Below are 23378 nucleotides of genomic sequence, written 5' to 3'. Positions count from 1 at the left end.
GGCGTTAGGGATCCTTTTACCTCCTGGCTCAGTCTTTATATAAGTCGCATTTAATTCCAAATACATATTGAAATGATTATATACTCCATCAATACATCCATCATCAACTGGGAAGCAATTACTGCTCTCTGAATTAAATCTTAGTACTGACGAAGGGCAATTGGATGAAGAAACAGAAATGGGAAATAAATGAAAGGATGTCCCATAATTTAAACCCTCTACTTTGGGCAAGGCACATCGCAATGTGTAGAAGAATCTAATAAGCACCAGTGTATTCTCCCGGAAGAAATTGATTTCTTATAAATACTCCCTAATTCCCAAGGTAAATAAAAAAAATTCCAGGTTTTTCCCCCCATCCCAAATTTGCCCTTGCGCCAGCTTGGCCCACTGCTCTTTAATAGATTGTGCTATACCTCCTTTCATTACTTTCTATTGCCTACCCAAACCCATGACTGAACCAGCATGGAGGCTGAAACACCACCGCCATTCAATATGATCATGGTTGATCATCCAAAATCACTACCCCGTTCCTGCTTTTTCCCCATATCCCTCGATTCCGTTAGCCCTAATAGCTAAATCTAACTCTCTCTCTTGAAAACATCCAGTGAATTAGACTTCACTGCCTTCTGTGGCAGAGATCTCCACAGAATCACAACTCCCTGGGTGAAAAAGTTTTTCCTCATCTCAGTCCTAAATGGCCTATCCCTTATTCTTAAACAGTGACCCCTGGTTCTGGACTCCCCCAACATCAGGAACATTTTTCCTGCATCTAGCCTGTCCAATCCTTTAAGAATTTTATATTTAGTTTAGGTTAGAAACACAGCCCTTTGGAGCATCCTAACAAATATTGAATGGCGGTGCAGGCTCGAAGGGCCGAATGGCCTACTCCTGCACCTATTTTCTATGTTTCTATGTTTCTAACTCGGTGCAGACAGCCCCCGCAGTCAGGATCGAACTGGCGTCGCTGGAGCTGCAAGGGCAGCGGGTCTTCTGGTGCGCCACTGTGCCACCCAAGTTCAGATGTCAACACAAGGGCTTAATGTCACAGGAGGGACATGTCACAGTGGGCACAGTCAGACTTTAATTGTTGCTTCCAGCTCAATTCTTTTCCACCGTGACAAACTGAATACACACGCCAATAACAACAGTGATGGGAATAGGCCTCGTGGGAGCCTGCAGCAGTGGTCAACAATGAACGTAACATGGCAGAGTGCATGACAAGAGAAGGTAGACAAAAATGCCGGAGAAACTCAGCAGGTGCAGCAGCATCTATGGAGCGAAGGAAATAGGCAACGTTTCGTCCCGAAACGTTGCCTATTTCCTTCGCTCCATAGATGCTGCTGCACCTGCTGAGTTTCTCCAGCAGTTTTGTGTACCAGGGCAATATTTTAGGCTGAATTGGTTGCTCATCTACAAAGAGGCCTCAGCGCTTTACATGCGGCAATAAGATGAACTGAACCAAGGTTACTTACCCCATAAAGCCATGAAAATGGAATAGAAAACCGTGGCGGGATTGTCAAACAGGTGGCTGGCTCGCGCGGTGGCACAGACAGTGCTGAGCTTCCAGTAACTGCAGGTCTTGTCGCACAGCGGGCACATGGTGATATTGGCCCGGTGGTCACACATCTCCATGCTGCGGTCAAAGAGGGAGGGAGATCGGCAACATTAGTCGGAGGTAGAGTCACGAATCAGACAGGATTTCACATTCATTCATTGATGACACAAAATGTTGGAGTCAATCGCATGCTTCCTAGCCTTTGACCATTCTTGACTTGGATAGAGTGGATGTGGAGAAGATGCTTCCATGACCCATGATGAGCGTTTGTCGGCACTGGGCCTGTGCTCGCTGGATTTTTGAAGAATGGGGTGGGGGAAGACCTCATTGAAACAAACAGAATAATCAAAAGCGTGAATAGAGTGGATGTGGAGAAGATGCTTCCACTAGTATGAGAGTCTAGAACTAGAGGTCATAGCCTCAGAATTAAAGGACGTCCTTTAGGAAGGAGATGAGGAGGAATTCATTTCGTCAGAGGGCGGTGATTCTGTGGAATTCATTGCCACAGAAGGCTGTGGAGGCCAAGTCATTGGATATTTTTATGGCAGAGATAGATCGATTCTTGATTAGTATGGGTGTCAGGGGTTACGGGGAGAAGACTGAAGAATGGGGTTACGAGGGAGAGATAGATCACCCATGATTGAATGGCAGAGTAGACTTGATGGGCTGAATGGCCTAATTCTGCTCCTATCACTTATGGCCTTTTGTAGATGTTAAACAAATACAGGAATAACCATCCTCATCAGAAGTCTATTTGACCCAGCCTCTAAACAGATAATACACAGCTTAAAAAAGACATAAAGTGCGGGAGTAAATCAGTGGATCGCTGGAGAAAATGGATAAGTGACTCTAAACTAAACGTGACATTTCAGGTTGGGACCCTTCTTCAGACCGATTGTAAGGGAGGGAGGGGGGGGGGGGAGAGAAAGCTGGAAGAGAGGTGGGGTTCGGACAAAGTCTGGCAAGTGATAGGTGGATACAGGTGAAGGGTTTATGTTTGATGGTTGGACAAAGGCCAGAGATGAAAAGAAAAAAGAGTGTGAGAAAGATAGAAGAGGTCCTCGTTTTAAGCCGCCTTGAGTTTCAACCACATGAAGACTGTACACAGGGGGGGCAACAACAACAAAAAATCAAACTTAGCAACAAGCCCAAACTAACTTTAATGAGACAACTGGAATGTGGATATTTATTGGGTATTTACGGAATCACACTCTCCAAATAAGAGATTTGTTTTTTAGATGGGCTGCATTTCTGTTAAGCAATGAGAATATAACACCTCATATTTTGCTTGAATAGTTCACACCCCAGCAGTATGAACTTTGACTTCTCCAACTTGAGATAGCCCTTGCCTTCTCTCCATCCCCTCCCCTTCCCAGTTCTCCCACCAGTCTTACTGTCTCCGACTACATTCTATCCCTGTCCCGCCCCCTCCCTGACATCAGTCTGAAGGGTCTCGACCGGAAACGTCGCCCATTCCTTCTCTCCAGAGATGCTGCCTGACCCGCTGAGATACTCCAGCATTTTGTTCGATTTAAACCAACATCTGCAGTTCTTTCCCACACATTGGATTATCTATTCCTATCTGCAACAATTTCCAATTCATCATCGATTCTGAAACACAACTGAGCCAATAAATCATCCGTTGACCCAAATAATTTGTTCCTATGCTTCAAATTTGACACAATAAATTTATCTCTGGGTTTAAAGATTATGGAGCGCAAGATGACAAGAAATTCCACTCACTGGAGAATGGAACACAATTAAAAATGAGTAATGGATCATGCCTCAACTTTTTGCTAATCTCAAACCAGAATGTTGTGTTACCCTGATGTTAACCACAACTACCACTCTGACCATCAAATAGGGAATTAAACTGTCTTGCAACAAATTACTCTTATTTTTGATAATTGCAAAGATACATCCAAATAAATTATTTTTAATGCAACGACAGTCATGAGAAACTGCAATAAAACATTAAAAGCAGTTGGAGAGACTCAGAAAGATAATCACTTATTTTTTAAGTTTAGAGATGCAGCACAGAAACAGGCCCTTCGGCCCACCGAGTCCGCACCAATCAGCGATCCCTGCACACGCAAGGGCCTGTCCCACTGTACGAAGTAATTCAAGAGTTCTCCCGAGTTTCCCCCGATTCGAACTCGGAGGATTACGGTAATAGCCGTTCGTAGGTACTCGGGGCTCTCGTGGACATTTTTCACAGTGCTGAAAAAACTTCACGAGTTACCGCATTTCCCAAGTACCTGCCGTTAGCATTACGAGCCGATACGAGACATCCACGAGCTCCGATGTAGCCGCTACGTACATTCTACGTACTTACCACAAGTTAGATTTTTTTTTAAACTCGGGAGAGCTCTTGAATTATCTCGTACAGTGGGACAGCCCCTTAACAATATCCTACACAATTTCCATTTATACCAAGCCAATTAACCTACAAAACCTGTACGTCTGCGGGAGGAAACCGGAGATCTCGGAGAAAACCCACATGATCACGGGGAGAATGTGCAAACTCCGTACAGACATCACCTGTAGTCAGGATCGAACCTGGGACCCTGGCGCCTTGAGGCATCAACTCCACCGCTTGGCCACCGTGCAGCCCCAGCATTTGTAAATTGCCCCTACCGTGTGGGACTAGATGGGAAAGGGGGATAACAGATCTGGTGTGAATGGTCGATTAGCACCATGGGGCAATGATCGATGGTCACTGAGGATTTATTCGGGGGACCAAAGGGTCTGTTTGCTGAAAGTTGCAGCTTACAAATAATTCATTTAATTAATCTGCAGTTTTCTGTTTTTCCAGTTAGTTTCTCAGTGACCAGCAAACAGCTACAGGAAGTGGTTCAATCAGAATCTGAACCATGGTAGTAAACATTGTTGCAAAATAATGCCCTGTCCCACTTTGGAAACCCGAATGGAAACCTCTGGAGACTTTGCGCCCCACCCAAGGTTTCCGTGCGGTTCCCGGAGGTTTTTGTCAGTCTCCCTACCTGCTTCCACTACCTGCAACCTCCGGCAACCACCTGCAACCTCCGGGAACCGCACGGAATCCTTGGGTGGGGAGCAAAGTCTCCAGAGGTTTCCCTTCAGGTTTCCTAAGTGGGACAGGGGCAGTAGAATGCTTTTAGGAATTCAATTCTACAAGGCTGCTGCCTCATGGTGCCACGCTCGATCCTGACATCGGGTGCTGTCTGAGTGGAGTTTGCACGTTCTCCTTCTGACCGTGTTGGTTTCTTCCGGGTGCTCCAGTTTCCTCCCGCATGCCAAAGATGTGCGGGGGTTGCAGATTAATTGGACTCTGTAAATCGCTCCCTTGTGCTTGGGGAGTGGATGTGAAAGTTGATAACATAGAACTGGTGTGAACAGGTCGACACGGACCCGGTGGGGTAACGGAACGGTTTCCATGCTACAGCTCTTTAATTTAAAGTACATGAATCCTGATAATTGCAAAAGCATCACTCAGAATTGTTAAAAGGCAGCACAGAAAGTCACCCTTCAGCCCATTTGCTTCTAGTAGATCTCTCCTGGAGCAGTGGGAAAATGATAGCCAATTGTAGGACTGGCAATTTCGGCTTTCACCAAGAAGTGCCATTAAATGTGAAGTAATTTGCAAAATACTGCTTGGAGTTTTTACAACAGGGTGGCACGGTGGCGCAGCGGTAGAGTTGCTGCCTGACGGCGCTTGCAGCGTCAGAGACCCGGGTTCGATCCCGACTGCAGGTGTTGTCTTTACGGAGTTTGTACGTTCCTTCGGTGACCTGAGTGGGTTTTCTCCGAGATCTTTCGGTTTCCTCCCACACTCCAAAGACGTGCAGGTTTGTAGGTTAATTGGCTTGGTATGAGTGTGTAAATAGTCCCCAGTGTGTGCGGGTGTAGGATAGTGTGAGAGTGCGGGGATCGCTGGTCGGCGCGGAATCGGTGGTCCGAAGGGTTTGTTTCCGCGCTGTGTCTCCAAACTAAACTGTGCTGTCAGTTTATACATCGCAAGGACCACAGTTTATTTATTTTATATCGACAGCCTTTCGAGGAGATTTTAAACAAAATCTTAATGGATGGAGTTTGCAAATCTCCTGCCAAGAGCAGTTCAATTATTTGCAAGAGTTATAAATGACTGTATAAATAAATAGCTCAAGCTTCACCTGGGAATATTTTCGTTAACAGTTGCACATCCATACAGGAACACGATGATCCCAATAGTGGAAGCAGGAATCAGCATTTGCGTGTACACTCCCAGCCAAGCAAAATAAAAAGCAATCTTCTCACCAAAGTACTTCCTGTAAAAGACATCAGCTGTCATTTAAAAAATGTTTTTGTCACAAGCATCATCGTTTAAAGAAAATGTAGACAGATTAGGGTGGTGCAGCGGTAGAGTTGCTGCCTTACAGCGCCGGGCACCAGAGTTCGATCCCCCACTACGGGTGCTGTCTGTGCGGAGTTTGTACGTTCTTCCCGTGACCTGCGTGTGTTTTCTCCGAGATCTTCGGTTCCCTCCCACACTCCAAAGACTTACAAGTTTGTAGGTTTATTGGCTTGGAAAAAACTGTAAAATTGTCTCTGGTGTGTGTAGGATAGCGTTAACATGCGGGGATCACTGGTCGGTGCGGACGCGGTGGGCTGAAGGGCCTGTTTCTGTGCTGTATCTCTAAACTAAACTGGTTAAACTTAAAACATAAAACAGTACAACATAGAAACAGACCTCTGAGTCTGAGGGAAGGTCTTGACCTGAAATGTCACCTATTCCTTTACTCCAGGGATGCTGCCTGACCCGCTGAGTTACTAAAGCATTTTGTGTCTATCTTTACCTTTGAAGCATTGATCAGCCACGATCACATTGAATGGCGGTGCTGGCTCGAGGGGCCGAATGGCCTATTCCTGCACCTATTGTCTATTGACTCTGCCTATCATAATGTCCCAGGTGCCTATAACTTACATTTATGATATTGGATAAACATTTTAAATGATACTGACAGACGAATCTATCTCGGAGAACAGATGCTAACTAGAAACCTAGAATACATGTTCCCTTAGGAGAGGTTGGTCAAACTGGGATTGTTTTCACTGGAATGATGGAGGTTGCAGGCAGAGCTGATAGAAGTATGAAATTATCAAGGGCAAACATAGGGCAAACAGTCAGAACCGGTTTCCTAGGATGGAAATATTAATCACAAGAGTGCATAATATCAAGGTCGCACAGACACAGACACACAGACAAAAGTGGTGGGGGCCTTGTATGCGCTGGCAGTATTGGTGATGGAGGAAGATACAATAGTGTAATTCAGGAGGCTTTTGGATAAGCACATGGATATGCAGGGAATGGAAGGATGCAGGTTATGTGCAGGTAGATACGAGTTGGTCCTGGCATCATGAACAGCACAGACATTGGGGGCTGAAGGGCCTGTAGAGTTTAGTTCAGCGATACAGTGCGGCGACAGGCCTTTCGGCCCACAGAGTCCGCTCCGACCAGCGATCCCCGCACACTAGCACTATCCTACACACACACACACGGGACAATTTACAATTTTACCAAAGCCAATTAACCTACAAACCCGTACGTCTTTGGAGTGTGTGGGGAGAGGGGGAGAAACCAAAGATCATGAAAAAACCCGCGGGGGGTCACGGGAAGAACGTACAAACTCCATTCATACAAGCACCCGTAGCCGGTATCGAACCCGGGTCTCTGGCGCTGTGAGGCAGCAACTCTACCGCTGCTGTGCCGTACTACACGAGGTTCTATGAACCCGAGCTTCAGTGAATGAAGAGTTCGTGCATCTGTTCAAAGGCGTTATTCGCATGGTGGCAAAGGTGTAAATGTGTACTATGTATTTAAAGCCGAGGACTCCCTCTGTAGCGATCAGAGGGAATCAAGCTTCTAACATAATGAACAGAAACCAGGGTTTAATTCAGTCGGCCATTTAATTCATCACTGGGTCCTTACCTCACGAGATCCAATGGTTGGTATTTGTAAAATATTCCGTAGCTGGCCCATTGCTGGTACAGAAGCTGCAGGGGAAGGAATTTGTAGAGTTACTTTCAGTTCAATATTCAATAGTCAGAGTCCCTGGGGGTTGAGGCTTATAGAAATGGGCCTTATGGATCTTATAGAAACATATAACATTTTCAAGGGATTGGACAGGCTAGATGCAGGAAAAACAGTCCCCATGTTGGGGGAATCCAGAACCAGGTGTCACAGTTTAAGGATAAGGGTTAGACTATTTAGGACTGATTTGAGGAAAAACGTTTTCACCCAGAGCTGCGAATCTGTGGAATTCTCTGCAACCGAGGGCAGTGGAGGCCAATTCACTGGATTTTTTCAAGAGAGAGTCAGATTTAGCTCTTTGGGCTAATTTTTTCTCCTGTTATGTGCTATATTTACATATTCTGCTGTGCTGCTGCAAGTAAGAATTTCTGGGACATATGACAATAAAACACTCTTGACCAAGGGATATTGCAATAAAGCAGAATCGGGGTACTAATTTTGGATGGTCAGCCATGATCATATTGAATGGCGGTACTGGCTCGAAGGGCTGAATGGCCTACTCCTGCACCTATTCTCTATGTTTCTATGGGGCGAGGTGCATGGGCTGAATGGCAGAGAACAAAGATGGACTCTGCGTGAAGGAGGTGGGGACGAGGGGACCAACATTACTTAAAAGGCAATGTTTGTAACTTAATTGGTAACTTTGTGGCGATTCTTTCATGTACTTTGTATGCAAAAACAATCTGAAGAAGGGTTTCGGCCCAAAACGTTGCCCATTTCCTTCGCTCCATAGATGCTGCTGCACCCACTGAGTTTCTCCAGCATTTTTGTCTACATGCAAAAACAAAGCTCTTCACTGGACCCAAGTAGCTGTGACAATAACGTCACCATCAACATATCTGGATCATGTTCCTGAAACAAACTATTAGACTGTGTTTTCCTGTGTTTAGTTCAGCTTGCTTCTTGTCACGCGTGACGAGGTACAGTGAAAAGCTTTTGTTGCACGTTCCACAGATGCGCCGCAGGAAGTATCCTGACTAATTGCAACGTGGCCTGGTTTTGGCATTTCCAACATGCAAGAATGTCAGAGGCTGCTGAGAGTGGAGGACTCGGCCCAGTCCATCACAGGCACGGTCCTCCCCACAATCAGTTTATTTTAGTTTAGAGATACAGCGCGGAAACAGGGCCACCATCGGCCCACCTAGTCCTCACTGACAAGCGATCCCCGCACATTAACACTACCCTACACACATGCTAGGAACAATTTACACGGACATCAAGCCAATGAACCTACGGACCTGTACGTCTTTGGAGTGTGGGAGGAAACCGAAGATCTCGGCGAAAACCCACGCGGAGAACGTACAAACTCCGTACAGACAGCGCCCGTAGTCGGGATCGAACCCGGGTCTCCGGCGCTGCAAGGCAGCAACTCTACCGCTGTGCTATCGTGGCCACCCTATCAAAAGCATTGTATGTGAGATGCTACTTCAAACAGTACTGCCCACATTCTCCGCTGTTTGTATTAGAATTGGGTTCTTACTGCCATATGTATCAAATTACAGAGAAAAAACTTGTTTACATGCTATCCAGTCAAGCCATCCAAGGGTTTTGACCCAAAAGGTCACCCATTCATTTTCTCCAGACAGGCTGCCTGTCCCGCTGAGTTACTCCAGCATGTTGTGTCTATCTTCAGTGTAAACCAGTTTCTGCAGTTCCTTCCTACACATACCATCTACGCATATAACCCAGTCTGAAGCGTCCTGACCCAAAACAGCAACCATTCCTTCTCTCCAGCCTGTCCAGCTGAGTTACTCCAACATATTGTGTCTATCTTCAGTATAGTCAAGACATACACAGGAGGAGAGGGAAAAATAGCAATGTGCAGAATCTAACATTACATCATTATAGTCTTACAGATGCAGAGAAAGTGCAGATAAAGAAAAAACTGCAATGGTCGCAGTGTGGTAGGTTGGGGGACTGGGGTTAGAGACTTTGTGAATTGCCCAGACTAATTTTTTTTAAAAAGCAATAGCTCAAATTAACTAGGACAACAACTCAAACTAACAAGGGCAACAATGACCGCACTAATAATCATCTTTCAGGGCACATTTCCAATAGCTTTTCCGTGCAAGTAAGCTAGTTAGACATCATCAGTCTTTTACACTTGAAGATCAGAAGATTTACATTACCTCTGGCCTTGGTTTCATTTTGTGGGAAGATATTTTGAACTGAGAACAGTATGAACTTCTGACCTTACTATACAAAGCTACATCTTGCAACAAAAAAAAATGCTCTTAATGAACCTCAGCATGAGAACATTTACATACAAATGACCTTTCGAGTGTGTTGCCGTCCTACGGGCAAAGAAATAATAAAAACGCCAACTCAGAAATATCAACATACTTCCTGGAGCAGTGAGTAAGGACAATTCCCACAAGAAAGACAACTGCAAGAACTCTGCAAAGTTATCAGAAAAACATATTTAAGTGACACGCAGATTGCTGCATCCACTAGGAAGTCTCTTTAATCAGGGAACTCGACTGCCCGCGGGTTATTCTGGTCACTCAGGAAAACCAGCTGGAGCAACCGAGATGGACAATAAATTTATTGGAAACTTTCTCCAATTGTCCGCAACGATAAATCGCATCAACTGTACACGTGGAGTTCCAGCAGGGCCAAATCATACGATCATAAGTGATCAGGAGTAGAATTCGGCCATTCGGCCCATCAAGTCTACTCCGCCATTCAATCATAATCTATCACTCCCTCCTAACACCATTCTCCTGCCTTCTCCCCATAACCTCCAACACCCGTACTAATCAAGAATCTATCTAGATCAGTAATGTTGCATTGAGTAGAGTCGGTTGTTCCTCTAACTTCAAGTAATCCCTGCATTCCCTTTCTCTTATTAGTTGGACTTGGCCAATACGGCACCGACCATCACGCGAATTGATGGAGTAAATCAGCAGAGACAGAGTGAGAGAAGGATTCACAGACAGAGTGACACAGAGTGACACAGAGTGACACAGAGTGACTGAACAAAGGTATTGACACAAAATGTTGCCTATTCCTAGTCTGCAGGGATGCTGCCTGACCCGCTGAGTTTACTCCAGCATGTTGAGTTTATCTTCAGCAGAGACAGAGTCAAAGCCCTGTCCCACGGTACGAGTTCATCCCAAGAGCTCTCCCGAGTTTGCCCTGATTCGAACTCGGAGATTTACGGTAATGGCTGCTCGTTGGTACTCGGGGCTCTCGTGGACATTTTTCAACGTTGAAAAATCTTCACCAGTCTTCACGAGCTTACCTGCCATTAGCGTGTCTTCCCGAGTACCTGCCGTTAGCGTTACGAGCCGCTAAGAGACGTCCCCGAGCTCCGACGTACCCGCTACGTTCATTCTCCGTGCTTACCCCGAGTTTGATTTTTTTTTAAACTCGGGAGAGCTCTTGGAATGAACTTGTACAGTGGGACAGGGCTTTCAGTCTAGCACGTTGTACAAGTAATCCTGTATTAGTGAAAACCTGTACCAAGTACAAAGCGTGCCATTTATACATTTATAAACACCTTTCTAAACTGTTGCATAGAGAAAATGGCAATTGACAAAGTTCACCTCCTTCCATTGAATGATATAATTTTATTGAAATCCCTTGCCTAGAAAATCTTTAACACGAAGGCTTACTTCAAGTGCCACTCCAAGCTGGCAGCTGCATGTCTGGATTGGTGCCCCAGTGTGATACAGCCTTCTAATTGCAAGAGACATCAAAAATAAACCCCAATTAGCTTGTTTCTGTCTTAAAGGAAAACAGGATATTCCAATTAAAAATATGCTGGGGCTCCCTGTGTCCATAATAATATTATATCCTCAGTACCAAAAAAACCAAAACAACAAGAGACCAATTCCTCGTTCCATTGCATTTTGTGGGAACTAATTGTGGTGTAAACTTGATGTCATCATATAACAATTCTTCTCCTTTTTATAGTGTGTGAAATGCTTTTGGGATATTTCTCAGACTTAATGAGGCAAGACTCAAAGCCAAGGATGAGGACGGGTGTTTAAAATTCCGCAATTCGCAATTCCATACTTTCCTTAATTCCACTTCCCGCTGAGTTTTGACTTTTGAAGCCTGCAAGTATCCAAAGATGTTCCCTGCATCCGCCATCGCTGCTTACTGGAGCACGTGTGAAAGTTTGCCGGACCCTGTGCCACCAGATTGACACTGATGAGCAGCCGAGCCTGGCCAATGAGACAAGGGGCTGGAAAGCTGTGCTTTTTTAAAATGTATTTATTGCCAGTGCTAGTGTCAAGTTATCGGCTTAAAACAGTATTATTCTGAAAAGAAGAGCAAGGAAAATTACTGAAGGGTTATTTAGAGACTACAGTGCGTTGTGACATCATATGTAAGAAAGGCCGTTGACAGTGTCAAAAATATTATACACCTCGGCCGGAGGCCCCCTAGATTTTGAGGCCCTAGGCTTCAGCCTAGCCAAGAGTCGAGAGTGCTTTATTGTCATATGTCCCAGACGAGACAATGAAATTCTTACTTGCTGCAGCACAACAGAATATGTGAATATTAAGCTTTTTTTTTTTTTTTTTTTTTTTTTTTAATTTTTTAAAACCAAGCCTCTAGCTAAATCCAGCATTATGCAAGAAGAGTTTTTGCTGTGGTTCAGAATTAGCACCAGAAGGAAAGTGTAAAATACCCGATCTTTCAGGTTTAATTCAAGCGGTCTGATCCTTTGGCTGCGTTGCCGGCATGTCTGACCTCCATCTTGACACCAAATAACAAACACAGTGGGGAACCAAATAACTAACAGTGTGTGGCTAAATCTGTTGGGATTCTTTCACCCTGCTGATACGAGAGACCCAAGCTGGCACGAGTAAGTCAGGAAGTCCTGGCCTTCCTGGAGGCAAAGTGGCTCCATTCCCTCACACGCTGCTCACGGGTGCCAACTCAGCCTAACTAAAGAACCATGAACGCATCGGGACATTGTCACGTGTGCCCAGGTACAATGGAAAAACCTTTGGTGCGAGCTACCCCATCAAATAATACTGCACATGAATACAATGAAGTCACACACAAGGGCGGCAGGGTAATGCAGCTGTAGAATTGCTGCCCGAGACCCAGATTTGGTCCTGCCCACAGGTGCTGTCTGTGCTGAGTTTGCACGTTCTCCCTGTGACCTGCGTGGGTTTTTCCCCAGGTGCTCCGGTTTCCTCCCACATTCCAAAAACGTACAGGTTTGTAGGCTAAGTGTTTAAGAAGGAACTGCAGATGCTGGAAAATCGAAGGTACACAAAAATGCTGGAGAAACTCAGCAGGTGCAGCAGCATCAATGGAGCGAAGGAAATAGGCAACATTTCGGGCCGAAACCCTTCTTCAGACTGATGAAGGGTTTTGGCCCGAAACGTTGCCTATTTCCTTCGCTCCATAGATGCTGCTGCACCTGCTGAGTTTCTCCAGCATTTCTGTGTACCTTCAGGTTTGTAGGCTAATTAGCTTCGGTAAAGATTGTAAATTGCCCCTAGTGTGTGTAGGATAGTGATAGTGTACAGGGATCGCTGGTCAGCGTGGACTCAGTGGGCCAAAGGGCCCATTTCCAGGCTGTATCGGGAAACTAAACAAGTACAAAAGGCTGCGTGGAGGAAAGGACAGTGAAGAAAGACTATTAAAGAGAATATTATTCGTACAGCTGGAAAGTAGTAGATTTACGAGTGGAAGATTTAAAAGAGTGGTGATTGTATTGGATATTAGTAAAGCCTCTTCTGGGACCAGCACACAAGAATTGCTCAACCCCACGCCATCTTCTTGGCTCTTCCCTCCCATTTATTCCTTAGGACGACCTTTTTCTATCACTTTTATTAAGCATTTTAATTCAGCAAAACCAAAATCATCCATAATTTCATGTGATAGGAGTAGAATTAAGCCATTCGGCCCATCAAGTCTACTCCACCATTCAATCGCAATTGATCTATCTTTCCATCTCAACCCCATTCTCCTGCCTTCTCCCCATAATCCCAGATGCCATCACTGATCAAGAGTCTGTCAATCTGTCAATTGCAATCTTTGTGTTAAAAATATCCATTGGCTTGGCCTGAACAGCCGTTCACCACCGTCTGAATAAAGAAATTCCTCCTCATCTCCTTCCTGAAGGAACATCCTGAGGAATAACTTCAGGATATTTTCTTCAGGATTCAGTTTTCACGAGAGAGTTAGATTTAGATAAAGGAATCAGGGGATATGGGGGGGAAAAGCAGGAACGGGGTACTGATTCAAATGATCAGCAATGATCATATTGAATGGTGGTGCTGGCTCAAAGGGCTGAATGGCCTACTCCTGCACCCATTTTCGATGGTTCATTCTTCAGGATAACCTTTACCAAGTTGGTAATGCTTCAGCAATGGCCTTCACAATTGTAAACAAAAATTTTATGACCCACTTACAGAATTTGGAAAAATGATGAAAAGATCCCAGTTTTAAAACAAAAAACATCTGTAATCTTCCATTTCCCAGTAAACACACACAGAATCTGGCCTTTCCACAATACACAAGGGGTTTTAAAATCCCAAGTATTCCCAGTTGCTGATCCAAATTTGGAACAGAGGAAATTGGAAAAATTTTGCAGAACAGATAAAAAAGTCACAATTTTTTTCCCTAATATTTACAGTGACCTTCCAGACATAATACATGTGGAGCACCCAGCCTTGGTGGAGGTGAAGAAAAGCTGTATCCACCGACACATACTCAAGAGTAAGCAGCATCTCCTTTGGTTTCAAGACACCGGCATTAAATGTCAGAACAAGGGTGGCACGGTGGCACACCAGTAGAGTTGCTACCCAACAGTGCCAGAGACCCGGGTTCGATGCTGACTACGGGTGCTGTCTGTACGGAGTTAGTACGCTCTCCCCGTGACCTGCGTCGGTTTTCTCCAGGTGCTCCAGTTTCCTCCCACACTCCAAAGACGCGCAGGTTTGTAGGAAAATCGGCTTGGTGTAAATTGCAAATTGTCGCTAGTGCGTGCGCGTTTAGAACAAGCGTTAGCGTGCAGGGAACACTGGTCGGAGTGGACTCAGTGGGCCGAAGGGCCTGTCTCCACGCTGTATCGCTAAACTAAACTAGGGTTCACTTGGTAACTATAGATTGCTGTTAGACGGGACTTCAGCAGTTTTGGGTACGTTTAATAGAACGCAAACATTGACTTGTTGATGAAAGAGTAGACTTATGATTGGGACCCATTGACAAGTAAACTCTGAAACTACACCCAAACTGCATCAAAAATTAAGCACCAAAAAAAAGATGATTTATAATCTTTATAAAGAATATAATCTTTATAATTTATAACAGGTCCAGAGAAGGGTCTCGACCGGAAACAAGACCTATCCATTTTTGCCAGCATTTGTGTCTATCTTTGCTAGAAACCAGTATCTGCTGTTCCTTTTTATTGCATTAAAGATTTGCATATTTTAATCGAAGAAACCCCCCCCCCCCCCCAGATATTTCACAGAATGCAAAGATATGTGGCATATCATATACACAAGCACCTTTAACTTGAGAGGTGAAATTAAAACTCTTATTTACCAAACTTGGCAAAGGCAACAGTTACAACTTCATTCACGCTTCGGAAGAATATGGTGGCTATTCGATAACCAACTGAACGTGCATTTGGTTGCAGGATAGAAACAGATCCAATCCTAAACATCTTGGATCTTGAAGGTCACAGAGTTATTTTTGAACTTGCAGTCACCATGTGTATCACTGTCGGTCGCTCCCTTCAGCCACCACCCACTCACCTTGTTATTGGATCAAGACTGCTTAAAATGCAAAGCAGATGTCTAGAAGTAGTTACTTGTTCCCAGAATAACTTTCCATTTGTTTTTTAGTTTTTAGTTTTAGAGATACAGGGCGAAAACAGGCCCTTCGGCCCACCTAGTCCATGCCAACCAGCGATCCCCGCACACTAACACTATCCTACACATACAAGGGACTGTTTACAATTTTATCAAGCCAATTAACTGACAAACCTGTAAGCCTTGAGTGTGGGAGGGAACCAGAGGTCCCGGAGAAAATCCACGCAGGTCGCGGGAAGAATGCACAAACTGTGTACAAACAGCACCCGTAGCTAGGATTGAACCCGGGTCTCTGGCGCTGTAAGGCAGCAACCCTATCACTGCACCATTGTGCCACCCCAGGACTTGAGGGCCTGAGCTATAAAGAGAGGTTGAGGAGGCTAGGACTCTATCTCTTGCAGCACAGGAGGATGAGGGGAGATCTTATAGAGGTGTACAAAACCATGAGAGGAATAGATCGGGTAAACCCACCGAGACTCTTGCACAATGGGGCTGAATCGAGAACCAGAGACCACAGGGTTAAGGTGAGGGGAAAATATTTAACAGGAACCCTTTTTGTGTGGTGGGTGTATGGAACGAGCTGCCAGAGGCGGTAGTTGAAGCAGGTACTATCGCAACATTTAAGAAACATTTAGACAGGTACACAGATAGGAGAGGTTTAGAAGGTTATGGGCCAAAGGCAGGCAGGCAGGCAGGAGGGGCTTGTGTAGATGGGACATGTTGGTCGGTGTGGGCATGTTCAGCTGAAGGGCCTGTTTCCACGCTGTATGATTCAATGACTCTTGGGATTGTCACTGGTAACGTAGGAAGAGTTACTTCATATTTATAACCAGAAGCAATTGTGGTTTATCAATTCCCCAGGTATTCCGAAGTTAAAACCATTTATTGCTGTTCCCAATTAGTCAGCATTTATATCATTTTAACTGTATATAACACTCATGATGCAAGTTTCTCAGTTTATTCATCCAAACACATCCTATCCAGTAGAATTTAATGAAAGATTTGAAAAACACATTGTGCGGCCCGGTGGCGCAGCGGTAGAGTTGGTGCCTTAAGGGCGTGTCCCACTTTGCGCCTCATATACGTGTCATACGCAAAATAGGTTGACGCAACGTCACACACAAATCACGCATCATGCGTTAGCACAGCCGTCTGGTGCGTGTGATGTCATTAGAATATCCTTACGTAACCATACGTCACCACGCGATACACGTGAGATGTCGGGACGCCAGCGTGCGACGCCAATGCGTCAGAGTGCGTACCCAGTGCATCACGCAGGTGGCTCGCGCGGATTTCGTTACTCTACGAAATCTTGGAGCGCTGGGCCATACCGTGTGCCACCGCATGCGATTCCACGCCTCACCATGCGCAACGCATGCGCACCCCACGCGTCGACCCATTTTACATATGACGCGTAAATGAGGAGCAAAATGAAGGCCAAATGGGACAGGCCCTTCACAGCGCCAGAGACCCAGGTTCGATCCCGACTACGGGTGCTGTCTGTGCGGAGTTTGTCCTGCACGAGTAAAACATAACAGGTGATGTCCAGGGCAGGTGTATTTGTAACTATCAGGGTATCTTACAATCCAATGTTACGAATGCTGAATTCTCCAACTTCCAGTAATAAACCACTGCCCCCCACATCACTTCTCTTTCTTGTGTCTCCCCCCCCCCCCCCCCCTCCTCCGCCCTTCATCCTAGTTCTTTCACCTACTACACCCTCCCAGTTATCCTGTTTAAGAAGGAACTGCGGATGCTGGAGAAATCTAAAGTAGACGAAAAACGCTGGAGACACTCAGCGGGTGAGGCAACATCTCTGGAGAGAAGGAATAGGTGACATTTCAGGTGAAGGCCCTTCTTCAGACCGATGTTGGGGGAGGAAAGGGGGGGGGGGGGGTGAAGAAAGGAAGGAGGAGACGACAGTAGGACTGGGGGAGAACGGAGAGGGGAAGGAGGGAGAAAGCAAGGGTTATCGAAAAATTAGAGAAGTCAATGTTCATATGTTCAGACTGCCCTAGCGAAATATGAGGTGGGGTAGTCTGCTTGGGTCTGCACCCCAGCGGTATGAACATCGATGTCTTTATTCTCAGTTATCCTGCTCCTTTCCATCCTTTGCAATCTCATTACCCATACCCGAATTTCCCTTTAAACCCCACTCTTCACCACTCCTCCCCATCCCCTTCTCCAACCCCCTCTATTTTTACAACGCACTCAAAGGCCTTTTATTGTCACGAGCACCCATTAAGGTACATTGATATTGGTATTACTCTGCCTCTCCTCTTTACCCTGGTCACCTCTAGCCTTTTTTCATTTACTACACCCACTTGGCAAACGCCTCCCCCGCCTCCTGTATCCACCTATCACTTGCCAGGCATTGATCTGCCCTCAACTCCAGCTTTCTCCTGTTTAAGAAGGAACTGCAGATGCTGGAAAATCGAAGGTAGACAAAAGTGCTGGAGAAACTCAGCGGGTGCAGCAGCATCTATGGAGCGAAGGAAATAGGCAACGTTTCGGGACGAAACGTTGCCTATTTCCTTCGCTCCATAGACACTGCTGCACCCGCTGAGTTTCTCCAGCACTTTTGCCCACCCCCAGCTTTCTCCTCCCTACTCCAGTCCGAAGGGGCCCCATCCTGAAATGTAGGCCGTCCATTCCCTCGGCAGATGCTGCCTGACCCGCTGAGTTCTTCCAGCACTGCACGTTTTTGCTCAGATCTCGTCGTCCCGATGACACTATTGCTCCCAAGCCCCAAGCTCGTCATGCTAATGACAAAACCGAGCACAGACAAAAAAAAAAAACATGGATTTATACAGAGCTTTCAAAAACATCCCATGGCACTTTACAGCAGCTTATGCAAACAAAATTGATACCAGTCCTCACCAGGACACTCCTGACAAGTCGCCAAAAAATGTCTCTAAAGTTCTGCCGTGATCCCAGCTTGAAAGGGCTCAAGGGAGGATAATATTAGACACGGAATTCCAGAGCCTGGAGTCTTGCCACCTCAAGGCAAGGCTGCCCTGTAGCAATAAATAAAAACTCAGCTGGTCAGGCAGCATCTGTGGAGGGAATGGATGGGTGACGTTTCTGCATACCCATGTCCCCATCTAACAAGTTCATCAGCTCCTAAGTGGTAGGAGCAGAAGTAGGCCATTCGGCCCACCAAGTCTACTTCGCCATTCAATCAAGGCTGATCTAATTAAGGGGTTGGGCAGGCTAGATGCAGGAAGATTGTTCCCGATGTTGGGGAAGTCCAGGACAAGGGGTAAGGATGAGGGGGAAATCCTTTAGGGCCGAGATGCGAAAAACATTTTTCACACAGAGAGTGGTGAATCTCTGGAACGCTCTGCCACAGAAGGCAGTTGAGGCCAGTTCATTGGCTATATTTAAGAGGGAGTTAGATGTGGCCCTTGTGGAGAAAGGGATCAGGAGGTATGGAGATAAGGCAGGTACAGGATACTGAGTGGATGATCAGCCATGATCATATTGAATGGCGGTGCAGGCTCGAAGGGCCGAATGGCCTACTCCTGCACCTATTTTCTATGTTTCTATCTATCTCTCCCTGCTAACCCTATTCTCCTGCCTTCTCCCCATAACCTCCGACCTGTATTAATCAAGAATCTATCTCTACCTTAAAAATATCCACTGACTTGGCCTCCGCAGCCTTCTGTGGCAAATAATTCCACAGATTCACCACCTCCCGACGAAATAAATTCCTCCTCTCATCTCCTTCCTAAAAGAACGTCCTTTAATTCTGAGGCTGTGACCCCTTGTCCTAAACTCTCCCACTAGTGGAAACATCCTCTCCACATCCACTCAATCCGAGCCTCACTATTCGGTAAGTATCAACGAGGTCCCCCCTCCAACAAATACAGGCCCAGTGCAGTCAAACGTTCATCATATGTTAACCCACTCATTCCTGGGATCGTTCTCGTGCAATAACATAATGCCAGGTTAAACTGATTCCCTCTGCTTACTCATGATCCATTGCCCCCTTCCCTTGCATATCATTCAGTCTATCCAAAAGCCTCTTAAATGTATCTATCATATCTGCCTCCACCCCCCACCCACCGAAACACCCACCACCCATCGTGTGAAAACTTTACCCCTCAGGTTCCTATTAAATCTTTTCCCCCTTCACCTTAAACCTACATCCTCCGGTCCTCAATTCACCTGCTCTAGGCAAGAGACTCACAAGTGCATCCAATGTATTTTCTTCTAATTTATGCCTTTACATTTGTCAGAATGGACCAGTTACGCTTCAGAATCAGCTGGACAATCATCTTCCCACAATAAAATATGTCCTCAAATGAAAAAATTAGATTTCAAATGTTGAAAGAAATAATGAATAATGACCTCAGCACTGATCCCAATGGAATCCATCTTCGACCAAACAATATCGTTAATCTTTACCCCTTCTCCGTGTTCTCTGGCTTAAAGCAGGGACTCGTACACACGCAAATGTAACGATTTTACTTGGTTGGACTCTCCCACGACTGAAGACACACACACACAAACATGACTCATCTGCAAAGCCATCGCTCCTAAAAGTCCTCCCTATTTTAATAGCAAACAAGAGCAGGCATATTGGTCAACAATCAAAGCTGGGTTACTAAAAGAAGAACGGAAGGAACAAAAATAACTTGAAATGCCAAGTCATTATGATGGGCTAATTTAGTAGCTGCAAGCACGGCCCTTGTTTACAGGACCTCAGATTTACAATAACAAATTCAAGGCCTTTCTGTCTGTGAGTTCTGGCAACCAGGTTTCACTGTTTTGTTTAGAGATACTGTGTGGGGGCGGCACGGTGGCACAGCGGTAGAGTTGCTGCCTTACAGCGCCCGAGACCCCGGTTCCATCCTGACTGCGGGCGCTGTCTGTACAGAGTTTGTACGTTCTCCCCGTGACCTGCGTGGGTTTTCTCAGAGATCTTCGGTTTACTCCCACACTCCAAAGACGCACAGGTTTGTAGGTTAATTGGCTTTCGGCAGAAATGTATGAATGTAAAATTGCCCCTAGTGTGTGTAGGGTTGTGTTAATGAGCTGCGTGCCGACTGGGAGCCTGTTTTCGTGTTGTATCTCTAAACGAAACTTAACAGGCCCTTCGGCCCACCGAGTCCTCGCCAACTAGCGATTCCTGCGCACCAACACTATCCTACACACACACACACGAGGGACAATTTACAACTTTACCAACCCAATTAACCTACAAACCTGTACGTTTTTGGAGTGTTGGAGGAAACCGAAGATATCGGAGAAAACCCACGCGGTCACGGGGAGAACGTACAGACTCCGTACAGACAGTACTCGTAGTCAGGATCAAACCCGGGTCTCTGGCGCTGTGAGGCAGCAACTCCACCGCTGAGCCACCGTGCCACACATTGGAATCAAATTAAATTGGGCTCTCCCTTGATCTATCTTTGTCGACCTCTCAGCAAGTTGCTATTCAAGTGGCCTTGCGGAGAAGTTAATTGATACGAACAAAATCTGGCAGCATAGAGTTTCCTGGACGTCCAAAGTTGCAATAGTCTTGGTAGCCACTTGGAGTGCAGCGGTTAGCAACATAATGCAACACTGGTAGATTTTCCCCCACTGTGTGCTTGGAACTCAGTTTTATTTTCAGTGTCTGTATTAAATACGCTGCCTCACTGGCGCCCCATTGAAGAGTAGCGGAACTGAAGCGGTTAATTGTAAGCGAAAGCCTTCACGACTTTAAACAACACTGGGGGTAGGTGGCTGGTACATGTTAAATACTCGCTAGTCACTTTATTGACAGTGTTACATACTCGAGTCCGCAATTAATCATTTGGGTTGACAGCGACTGATGGAACAGGCCTTTTTGGAATTTACACAGTTCCAGCGTAGCCGAGAAGAGGGATTACTCCAAGAATAATAAATTCTGATTTCCTAAAATGCACTAAGTTGGGATACTTGTGCCTGAAATAGCTTGAACTTCTGCATGATCTTTTTTGCTCAAAGACCCTGACCCGGACGAGTCTTGGGGAGAATTGCGGGAGGTGGTACTGGCAACAAGACTTTCTGGAGCCCAGATTTAAAAAAAAAAAGTTTTGCTGACATTAACTCAAAAATAAAAGTATGAGAAAAACTGATTTTACTTGGCACTTAACCAACAAGAATCTTTCCAAATGCATTAGTTTCAAATGCAGTGACTGAGGGCACTAAAATCTTGACACAATGGTCAACCTGGACTTTCATTTTAGTTTAGAGTAGTTTAGAGATACAGGGCTGAAACAGGCCATTCGGCCCACCGAGTCCGCACCGACCAGCGATCCCCGAGCACTATCGAGCACACCAAGTACAACTTACAATTTTTACCAAAGCCAATTAACCCACAAACCATTGGGTCGTGAGAGGAAACCAAAGATCTCAGAGGAAAAACCCCACGGGGGCAACATACAAACTCCGTACAGACAGCACCCGTAGTCAGGATCGAACCTGGGTCTCTGGCGCTGTAAGACAGCAACTCCACCGCTGCACCACTGGGTCTCCCTCCAGTTACTGAGTTACTCCAGCACTTTATGACGTTTCACCTTAAAACTAGGCGCCGACATCGACTCGGCGGGCCGAATGGCCTGTTTCCAGTCTGTATCTCTAAACAAAATTGAAATGAATGCTGAGGTTGATATTTGTGTCAAGATTTCAACGCCCTCAGTCAGTGCATTTGAAAGTATTCAAGAGAGTGTTAAATTGTAGCTCTTGGGGCTAACAGAATCAAGGGATATGGGGAGAAAGCAGGAACGGGGTACTGATTTTGGATGATCAGCCATGATAGTATTGAATGGAGGTGCTCGCTCGAAGTGCTGAATGGCCTCCTCTAGTGCCCATTTTCTGTGATGCCGCTGATCGGCAGCTGCAGACAGATCAATAAAAAATACTGATACCACGAGATGACGTTTCAGACTATGCTTCACAGACGAGTGTTAAGCAGGAATTGACTAAATTCATTGTTCAATTTCCCACTCGACCTCAATTTAATGTGTCATTAATGTATATCTTCTTGCAATCTGATGGCCAGATTACGGCCATTACAAGTAGCTAATTTCCAAAGTCAATCTATTCATCGGCTATAAAGAACTCCGAGATGTTAAGATTGTGATAACAAAGATTGTAAAACAGAAGTGCCTTTGTCAGGACAATTCTTTCTGTATTCCCTGCCACCCACAGTAGCAATCCCAGCTGATAGCAATTTGTTTCACTAGAATGCTTGCAGCAATGGCCAAGTTACCAAGCACTTCAGCAAGGACTATGTTGCTCCTCTCAGAGTTGCAGCATAGAAATATACACAAATAGGTGCAGGAGTAGGCCATTCGGCCCTTCGAGCCATTCAATATGACCAATGGCTGATCATCTAAAATCAGTTCCCCCCATCCCCATATCCCTCGACTTCCCCTTAGCCCGAAGAGCTAAATCTAACTAGTGAATGGACCTTCGAGATCCACTCGTGGAAACGTTAACAAACTCGAGATAAAGGCATAAAATGCTGGACTAACTCAACGGGTCAGGCAGCATCTCTGGACAATAGGGAATCTCAGTCTGAAGACCCTTCTTCAGACTGAGAGTCTGCGGAATGAGATATAGACGGTGATATAGAACAAATAAATGAAAGGTGCGCAAAATAGTAACGACCATCAAGGGAACAGTCCATTGTTGTCTGTGAGGGTAGGTGTAAACGAGTTTTACAGACAATGAAACTCACCAGAACGACAGTAAAACTAGTATAATAACTTGAGTAGAGGAGGGAAAGAGAGAAGGGCCTGACCCACTTTGCGAACCCGTAGTCTCCCTAAAAACCGTCAAGTTGTACCACATACACGCTGACGTTTGCTGTCCTGCGGGTGAAATTCGGTTAGGGTCAGGGTTTGCTCTAACCCTAGTCCTAGCCCCAACAGGACAGCATACGTCAGTGTGTGACAGGGCGCACAACATGATAAGACACCCAGATGTCGCCTGAAGATTTTGAACATTCCAAAAT

The 23378-nt window shown here is 45.6% G+C and overlaps 1 protein-coding gene across 5 annotated transcripts in view; it reads right to left on the bottom strand.

Annotated features, from left to right (window-relative positions):
• Window positions 1–23378, bottom strand: part of ano1 (anoctamin 1) — a 173824-nt gene that overhangs the window by 48646 nt on the left and 101800 nt on the right. For all 5 annotated transcript variants that reach the window (XM_033038711.1, XM_033038714.1, XM_033038710.1 and 2 more), the window contains 3 exons: window positions 7503–7567; window positions 5707–5841; window positions 1473–1633 (listed from right to left, as the gene is read on the bottom strand). In XM_033038711.1, the coding sequence (XP_032894602.1) occupies window positions 1473–1633; window positions 5707–5841; window positions 7503–7567 (361 nt within the window). The remainder of the gene's footprint in view (window positions 1–1472; window positions 1634–5706; window positions 5842–7502; window positions 7568–23378) is intronic.

Source organism: Amblyraja radiata, chromosome 20, assembly GCF_010909765.2.
Source record: "Amblyraja radiata isolate CabotCenter1 chromosome 20, sAmbRad1.1.pri, whole genome shotgun sequence".
NCBI classification, from domain to species: Eukaryota; Metazoa; Chordata; class Chondrichthyes; order Rajiformes; family Rajidae; genus Amblyraja; species Amblyraja radiata.
Note: the sequence above shows the minus strand (reverse complement) of the source record. Positions and strands in the feature narration are given on the sequence as shown.